A 10,000-nucleotide genomic window follows, 5' to 3' on the forward strand; every position below is an offset into this window, starting at 1 on the left:
AAAAGTGGGACACACATTCATTTTTACACACTCTTCCATTTCAGCTCTGAATGTAACCTTATTAATATACGCGGCTAATCTTCCTCTCGGAAGATGAAAACATCTATTAGGAATGAACTGGACAACTTGTGATGAATGAGTCACTGACTCCTATTAGCTGGTACCTCATAAGTAACTGAGAGCTTCTGACAGACGCTGCGTGTATAGGGGAAGGCTGTACTGACCTACTAGGCGTGCCTGTGTTGAGCCAAACACTGTGATTGGACAGTCTTTGTCGTAGTCTCGGAACCCTCCGCTCCGTGATGGAAGACTGGGTGGCATGTTAAGGTTGGTCCGCATGTATCGACCTGCTCAGAGCGTGACACACACACACACACACACACACACACACAGAGAAGCAGAGGTGGACAGATTCAGAAAAGGGTTCTAGTGAAATGTCCGTGCTGAAAGTAATCGCAGTGACGCGTGAATTCTAACCTTTGGCATCAAAGCACTGAGTTAGCCAATGCTTCCCGAAAACAACATCCATTCTCTCGCCATGACGACAAACAAACAGGGTTCTCTTAGGCAGAAGAGACTGACTATTGGGTCTCAGCATCTAGTAAAAAAAGCCAAGGACACAGTTACTGTTCTATTACTGTAATACCATTAAAAACCGTTACATTACAATAATACCACTTTAAACTGAGTGATACAAAAACAAAAATGCAACACAATGCAGCATGTCCATACTGAGCTTATGAGGAAATTAAAGAAAAGACTTTTTCTTCAGTTCTGAGATCATCAAGGATGCTTTGTTCGTTTAGCATTGGGAAGGATTGCCTTTCTCTCTCTCTCTGTCTTCATTCTCACCTGCATAGGCTGACACACAACGTTTAGACTGGGCGGGTCCACTGGGCTTGGGTCCTCGAGGTGACGGCCATCTAGGTGCCCGTCTAAAAACATTCCACCAATTGCACCTCCCATGTTGGTCGGGGAAGCACAGTTGAGGAAGGAATAGGATCTGCCGAACACACACACGCGCACACACACACACATAAACACACACACACACAAACACATACACACAGCAAGGGCAAGCATGTAAATCTAATATTGTCAAAATTAGCCGAACTACACAAATTCAGGTTTAAAGCTGCTGAGAGTGGTTTAGAGTGAGATGAAGTTAAGAGGTGAAAACTCTTTATGCACGTATGTGAAATTTGTGTAATCTTTACACGGTGAGGCTTGAAAAGACTAAGTAGTTCGACATACACAACTTTCACAGGGAACAAGTAAGAAAAACAAAGTAGGCTTCCAGTCGAACACAGTAATATCCGTGTAATACATAATGGAGACAAGTACGTATAACTGCAACACATTTATTAAAATCAACTCTCAGAATAAGTGGCTGTAATCCACAGTGACCAAACAAGGCATGAGATTAGAGAAAACGTAAACCTAATCTCTATGACTGGATGCTAGAAAGATCTAGACCATACATTTTCAGTTCCAGAGATCTGGCACGGTAACACAGTAATTCTGACCAGTCAAGGGTGTCGATGAAACTTCCTCTGTTTGGTTCTTTCTGTATCGCTGGCTTCTTTATCGTTAAGTTCTGAACCTGACTGAAGAGAGTTTGCTGAGGAGCGTGTTACCCGTGTAAGACCCAGGTGTCGCACTCGTCCGCCCGGCTGACGTAGTTCTCCGGGAGGAGACCCGAGAGGCCTGTGTTGAGGGAGGTGCCGTAGACCCAGCCCTCGCTGGCGGTGCCCTGCTCCACGGGCGACATGAAGATGAAGTCTCCCGGCACCAGCTCCAGCTCGTCCTCGTTCTGCGGCGCGTACGGATACATCACCCGCAGGGTCTGACGGGCGCGTAACCCAGGGGTCAAAAGGTCACATTTCAACTTACAGCTTATCGACTGGGAGCTCTCAAGTTGGAGAAAAACGTGTGACTATGGCTCACATTAACTGCATAAATAAAATGTAAAGTGTTGAGAATAACAGGAGCGTGTACAACCATTCTGTGTGTTACTCTTGTCTTATGTTGTGTCTGCCTCGCTAATTTACCTCGGTAGAATTCTACTCAATCTTACTGTTGCCCAAAAGAATTAAACCAGGCCTGACAATGTAGCTATTATAGTGATTCAAGGGGTCTTATTTAGCACTTATAGCAGCAGAAAATTCCAGACCCCCAATCAAAGACAACAAGCAATATCTCAGATTTGGTCAGCCACCTTTCATAACAGCATTTTACTCTCAGTCGTGACTCATTGCGTGAGTGGATAAGATCACAGAATTACAATTCTGCGGTCAAGTGGTCAGGTCTCAGTGTAATTGTGTGGAGTAGACATGCAATCATTATCCACAACCCAAAGAAAGAGAAAGGGGCGAGTAAAGGAGAAAGAGAGAGAGAGAGATACCACAGCAGAGAGCCTCTGACCTCAGATGGCTTTTAAAGTCTGACTGAGGCCAGACAAGAGACCAGATAGAGACACACACATTCCTCTCATTACTAAGCACTGACTGGGTTAGATTAATGGGTTCATTCCTGACCTGCTCTGTCCAATAGAAAGAGAGGAGTGTGTGGTGTGTGTAGTGAGACACATTAGGCTGAGTAAAACCTTAAAGTTTCGTTTGAGTTTTTTTTTTCTGTTCCAAGGGCAAGTTAAAGGTCATTAGCATAATAAAGTAAAGCTGTACACATGTCCACCAGACTCAACGGGGTCAACGACTTTTTTTTTTTTTTTTTTTTAGTTTTGTTTTTTTGTGATTTTAATATTTCAGTTGTGCAATCCATCAAGATATGGTTACATCGAGTCATCAAGATTTTGTGAGCCAAGATAGACTTAGAGCTAAGAGGTTCAGATGTTTGGAGATGCTGTATTCAGTCCATAACTTATACATGAAGTAACCAAACAGCAACATCTGGTCTTAAACGAGCAATAAGATGATCACACCTCATGATTGGCGAACCGGATGTCCCGGGAGAAGAGCACAGCCAGCCAATCGCAGCCTTGCGCCACGTCCACCGCCTTGGCCAGCTTCTCTAAGGAGGATAGATGATTGGTCTGGAAGTGGTAGGCCAGTGTCACATGCAGCTGTTTTTTATGAGGCTCTACATGAACATCTGGACAGAGGGGGGGGGGGGGGGGGGGGTGACAGAGAGAAGGGGGTGGGGGGGGGGTGACAGAGAGGAAAAATATGACAGGGTCATGACAACGCACTGACAATGAGGTCACCCGAAAAAAAAAATGGTGGGGCGGGGGAGTCATCGAACTTTAACGAAAAACACACTTGAATTCAAATGAAAAAAAAAAAAAGAAACAGGATATACTTGGCGCTAGCAGGATAATGTGAATGCGCAAGTGCAATAAGTTTAAATGGTTGCCAAGACACCCCACCCCCCACCCCCACCATTGCATTCACGACTTGTTTTGAATTGAATGTTTATGAGTTTATAACCTCGAGGTCTGAGATGCTAATCCATGAACAAATGAGCTTTCATAAAAATGAATAATTGATTACGTTCCAATTAAAGCACTAGGCAAACAACATCAAACGGCTCTGGAACTGGGGCCTCCCCGTCGCCTCTTTGTCCGTTTACGTCGACTGAATCATCTTATTCAGTCTGCCTCCAGCAGCTGAAGCAATTTATGGCACTAATGTCTTTGTAAGAAAAGGCGGCTGCATTGATTTGATTGCCTTTTTACTCCACGCTACACTCTTTGTCAGTGAATTATCATTAATAACAGCACACAAGCTTAATCACTGACATAACTACATGCATATATGCGCCTATAACTGACAGACTCTTTTATCGCCTGTGTCCTACGGCCAATTAATTAACAGCCGATATACCCTTATCTCGTAAATATAATTTCTTTACCGAGAAAAGATTCATCAGACTGGCCGTGGGAAGGCACCCTGTGGATTCCTCATACCAGAGACCTGGATCGACTTACAGGTCACGCTAAAACTTTTTATCGTTTGGAATGATTTTAAAGTGCAAATCGCTAATATGTTTCAGGTGGTGTGTGAAGGGGGAGGGGGGGGGGGGGTCCACGATCGACAGACTGGCTTTGATTCCGGTTAACGTGTCATTCTCCCAGTCGTTTCAGTGGATGACTCTGTCTTTGCCTAAAGCGATGAGGCTATTTGTCTTACAGAAACACACACACACACACACACACACCTGCTTTGGCGGCTGCCTCTGTGGCGAAGTCAGTGGCGAAGCTCTTGAGGGTCTCGGCCACCTGCTCGTTGACGAACAGGCCGATGAAGTTGGAGGAGGTGTAAAGCTCAAGAGGGAGGGGGTTCGGGAAACGGCCCCTCCACTGTCCCACTGCGGCCTGCAGAGCATCACACAGAGCCTCCACCTTACCGTCAGCACACTGCACACAGAGAGAGAGAGAGACAGAGAGAGACACAGAGAGAGAGAGACAGGGAGAGAGAGAGACACAGAGAGAGAGAGAGAGAGAGACAGGGAGAGAGAGAGAGACAGAGAGACAGAGAGACAGAGAGAGACAGGGAGAACACGGTTACAAAATATACCACTGTGACACAATCACCGCAAAACAACCAGTTAGCCAATTTCTTTCTAGCCCCCTGTTTAAAGTATGGAGAGCAATACAGAGAGAGTCCACAAGACAGAAAGAGAGAGAGAGAGAGAGAGAGAGAGAGAAAGAGAGAGAGAGAGAGAGAGATGAAATGAAATGAAATGATTAAAAAAGAGAGAGAAAGAGAGGAGAAAAGGAAGGCTTCCGAAACGGACCGACCAATCAAATATCATAATAAAACTACCACACAGACCGACCGACCAATCAAATATCACAGTAAAACTACAGTACAGGCTGAATGACCAATCAAATATCATAATAAAACTACCACACAGACTGACTGACCAATCAAATATCATAATAAAAATACCGCACAGACTGACTGACCAATCAAATATCATAATAAAACTACCATAATAAAACTACCTCACCTCATGTCTCAAACATTCACCAGTAACTACTACACCGACCTCACCTCAATCATTTACCATTAACTACTACACAGACCTCATGTCTCAATCATTTACCATTAACTACCACACAGACCTCATGTCTCACTCATTCACCATTAACTACCACACAGACCTCATGTCTCAATCATTCACCATTAACTACCACACAGACCTCATGTCTCAATCATTTACCATTAACTACCACACAGACCTCATGTCTCAATCATTTACCATTAACTATCACACAGACCTCAAGTCTCAAACATTTACCATTAACTACCACACAGACCTCATGTCTCAATTATTTACCATTAACTACCACACAGACCTCATGTCTCAATCATTCACCATTAACTACCACACAGACCTCATGTCTCAATCATTTAACATTAACTACTACACAGACCTCATGTCTCAATCATTTACCATTAACTACCATACAGACCTCAAGTCTCACTCATTTACCATTAACTATCACACAGACCTCAAGTCTCAATCATTCACCATTAACCACCACACAGACCTCATGTCTCAATCATTTACCATTAACTACCATATAGACCTCATGTCTCAATCATTTACCATTAACTACCACACAGACCTCATGTCTCAATCATTTACCATTAACTACCGCACAGACCTCATGTCTCACTCATTCACCAGTAACTACCACACAGACCTCATGTCTCACTCATTCACCAGTAACTATCACACAGACCTCATGTCTCAATCATTCACCATTAACTACCACACAGACCTCATGTCTCACTCATTCACCGGTAACTACCACACAGCCCTCATGTCTCAATCATTCACCATTAACTACTGCACAGACCTCATGTCTCAATCATTTACTATTATCTTGCTTTGTAACCCCTCCCCCTCCCCTTCACCCTGTTGTCGCGGCGATGAAGAGACGGACGGATGGGTTCTGACCATAAAGAACTGGCAGAGGGTGATGTGAGGGAAGATGTTGTGGGCTTTGTTCTTGCCGCAGGTGATGCGACTCTGCTGCCAGAACTGCGTGAGCTGGTGCAGGAGCGGTCCGCTCGGACGCAGATACAGCACGTACTCTCTCGGCAACGGGTCGTCAAGGAACGGGTCGTCCACGTGAGAGAACAACCTGGATCCCCGGGAGGAAGGAGAAATGTGAAAAACTACAACTCCAACAATGCCATTATACATAAAGAGTGTTGTCTAATGCCAAAAAATTCATCGTGATGTACAAATATAGGTCTCAATTCATTTCAGTAGCTTGTAAAAGGTAAGAAAAAACTCATAATGAGTGAGAGTCTGCTCTTCTGTTTGATCTAGGATACAAATGTTTGGAAAAAACTTTAGGCTTCTTAACTAGTAGATAAATTCCATTTCACACCAACTGCTTATAAATAACAGGGGTTGCAACTCCAAACTGGAACACTTTGTTGATGCAAAGTTTACTGACGACACTTGTAGGAATGCATTTTAAAATTCTAGCCAGCAGATGGCAGTATAGAGGTGTTAACGCTCTATATATATCAGCAAACAAAAAGATATGTTTTAATGTATAAGTGATAAACCTGAATGCTTGTGTGTATATGTGTGTGTGTGTGTGTGTATGTATGTGTGTGTGTGTATGTGTGTGTGTGTGTGCGTGTGTGTGTATACTTGTTTTTACTGACTTAGCAGGACATGTCATTGAAAGTCCGCTGTTCTACTGGGAATGCCTTGCCAAACTGGACTCACAGTCATTATAAACATTTGCATAGGTGCTTATTATGTAAAGGATATCACTGTGACTGGCAAAACTAAAGTGTGAAAGCTATTTTGGTTAGGGTTAGGGTTATTGTTAGTTTGGGATTCTTTATATATGTTATAATGGAAGTCACCGGAGGGCCCCCAGAATCTAGCATACAAAGCATGTGTGTGTGTAAGTGTGTGTGTGTGTGTGTGTGTGTGTGTGTGTCCTTAAAAGAGCATTCCTCTTATAAAAATGTAGCTTGTTCTAACTGGCTTTTGCAAATAACTCTTGTAAAGCACTATATTTAGTTCAAATCAATGTGGTGTATGAAGCCCATGCTCTATGACGGTGTGTGTGTGTGTGTGTGTGTGTGTGCACTCACCAGTCACAGGCAGCCTGTACATTCCTGCCACCAGTCGAAACCAGGGCTTTCAGTCTGAGAGAGAGAGAGAGAGAGAGAGAGATCAGCTCCATGGCTACACTGGTCACAAAATCAATAGCCTCTTTTCCGGAGGATGTTTATCAGAATGTGAGTACTCAAGAGTTTGTTGAGATAACAGGCATATTTCACCGTTCAGGCACAAAAATTGACATACAAGGTAACACAATATCACACACACACTCACACACACACACAGCAGATCTCAATGTCAGTGTTAACACACACTCACCACACACATGTGCACAAACACCCACACACCCACACACACACACACACACTGAAGCACAAACGAAAAATCACCAACGAACAACTGCTTTAAAAGCACAGGCAGATGCACATAAACACACATCAAAAAGAAATACATGACATATATATATATAAAAAACAAAAAACCCCTCGGTACACTTGTTTACTGGCATTAATGAAAATTCAAAGACAGAGGCTCTCAAAGCTTTCCTGTATTTGTTGGATGTTCTGTTCAACCAGCGCTGTAGATGAAACAACACAGAGAAAAACATATTCAACCAGGGACACGTATCAGGCTGGCTACAGTATTACATCAAACACTCCTACTGTACTGCTCACATAGCCCCTAATACACACCACTACACACATCACATCACGCACACACACTATACACACACACTCACGCATGCCTGCGTTTGCCAGGAAAACTTGGCACAGAGGAGTGTGGGGGCGGGATGGATCAAAGAACTGCCACCAACCTAGTTATACACACACACACACACACACACACACACACGGCCATGTGTTTACTACAGCTCTCTGCTATAGATTTTTCTTGTATAGAATAAAGCAACTGCTGTTCAACAATGAACTGCTCAATCACAATGGATTTTTTTTTTTGACAACGGATGAACATGTGTAGGTTAGTAAGAGATGTTACCATAACACAGAGGGACTGTTTCAGACGGCCCCAGATGTGAGATGTCAGAGCTCCTGTTCTGCGTTTGGAAAATGACGACGCGTAAAATAATCTCATTTCGTCTGTGGTTTAAAAAACGTTCAGACAGGTGAAGAGATGTCTGTGTGTCTGCGTGAGGTTTGTTATCTTTGACAAGTCTGACGACACCTATTTTAACGATCCTCTCATTGTGACATTATTTCTCTCTCTACTTCTCACAAGTGGCACATGGTTAGTATATAATTAGGATTAATGTGACAAATGGGACACATACACACACACACACACACACACTCCCTGAAGTTCACAGCCACACACAAAGATCACACTGACACGTCGAAGATGTTCGCGACACACATCGAAACATGCACGCACGCACGCACGTTTTTCTTCACATACAAATGACTTCAATTTTACTGCAACTACTGATTAAAAACCAAACCCCAACCCTTGCATTAATCATACTTTTTTTTCTTCTTTAGCAAAATGTGTGTGAACAGTTACAAAATGGGGACCACCAAAAAATGTCCCCACAAGATCAGGGTTTTTTTTTTTTTTTTTCCACATACTCTCATGTGTTCCTTGACAGGCTCAATAAGATGATCCAAAGTGCTGGGGCACTTGAGTATAAGAAACTACAGACTAATTGCATATAATACACTCTTGTGCACGATAATTGTACATCCTCTGTGCTCATCTGCACAGTGTAATTGCATATAATCCAATCTAAGGTCACGCTTAACCCACTGGTCCATTTTCTCATGAGTCAGCTGACATGTTCAGGATTTTTATTCTCTCTCTCTCTCTCTCTCTCTCTCTCGCTTATCAAAAGAGAAAAATGAAACTGATTAAATTACCTCTGAATCTAATTAGTGTCTTTTTATAAAAGCTCTGAAAATCACACACTCCACAGCTCTTTAGGGACCTGGGCCTCTTCAGACTGGTTTCTACCTGGAACTACAAAACTACGCATCTTAAAACTACAATACCCAGCACGGGAGCTCATTTAATTTAAATTAAAACAAAAAAAAAAATCCCATCTCAGGAGCCATAAAGAATTACAGTTTCAGAAGTTAGAGTAAGAATTGGTGAGGGGACTCTCAGAAGGAAACGCGTTACACACTTGATTAATGCACGAAATGTTTAAAATGTAAAGCAACGTGAGATGAGAGACTCGGAATGTCACATCACTGACACTAAAAATGAGGCAAGACTACAATTCACTCAAGGCGCGTGGAACAGGAAAGAGAGGCCCAAACACACCAACCGACCTGAAGACAGGAGGAAGTCAAAAGAGATGAGAGAAGAGAGAGAGAGAGAGAGAGAGAGAGAGATTATGCAAAGGAAAGACAGCAAGTGAACAAAGCACAGGAAACCTTTCATGATCATAAAAGCCCACACGGATCCACTTTTTTTTCTTTGTCACCTATTTCCACTTCATCCGTGAATAGCAGGTCACTGCATGCATTCATTCACGCATACACATACTCTCTCTCTCTCGCTCTCTCTCTCACCCACACACACACACGCACGCGCTCGCACGCACACACACACGCGCGCGCACACACACACGTGCATATACATGCACGATTTTTGAATGTTGAAGAATTTCAAGTCTTTTTCTGTAAGTCTGAATGACTGGATAAGTATCCACCCCTAGTCCGTGGTTTCTATCCATAAAGTCATCCAGCCTCTCCCCTTCCATTGCTTGTTCGACTTGCCAAAGCTTGTTCAGTTTTAATGAAGCAGAAGGGCATTAATGAAGTAAGAAAACATTGACAAATCAGCATGTCTTTGGGGCCTATCTGAACAAGTTAACGGGCTGTAACTGCTAGAAAGAGTTGCTCCACTGAATGTAATTGTGTAGCTTTCATCTTTTTTATTACAATTTTCAATTTTCAGTTTTTTCCAGTCACGTTAT

General features: G+C 43.0%; 1 protein-coding gene across 1 annotated transcript in view; it reads right to left on the reverse strand.

The window, feature by feature from the left end:
* Positions 1–10,000, reverse strand: part of LOC115828544 (ubiquitin-associated and SH3 domain-containing protein B-like) — a 26,286-nt gene that overhangs the window by 2,750 nt on the left and 13,536 nt on the right. The window contains exons 2-9 of the mRNA XM_030792567.1: positions 7,095–7,148; positions 5,929–6,115; positions 4,177–4,375; positions 2,942–3,111; positions 1,638–1,846; positions 853–1,003; positions 478–598; positions 225–347 (exon numbers count right to left, since the gene is read on the reverse strand). Of these exons, the coding sequence (XP_030648427.1) occupies positions 225–347; positions 478–598; positions 853–1,003; positions 1,638–1,846; positions 2,942–3,111; positions 4,177–4,375; positions 5,929–6,115; positions 7,095–7,148 (1,214 nt within the window). The remainder of the gene's footprint in view (positions 1–224; positions 348–477; positions 599–852; positions 1,004–1,637; positions 1,847–2,941; positions 3,112–4,176; positions 4,376–5,928; positions 6,116–7,094; positions 7,149–10,000) is intronic.

This window comes from Chanos chanos, chromosome 15 (assembly GCF_902362185.1).
Source record: "Chanos chanos chromosome 15, fChaCha1.1, whole genome shotgun sequence".
Classification (NCBI taxonomy): Eukaryota; Metazoa; Chordata; class Actinopteri; order Gonorynchiformes; family Chanidae; genus Chanos; species Chanos chanos.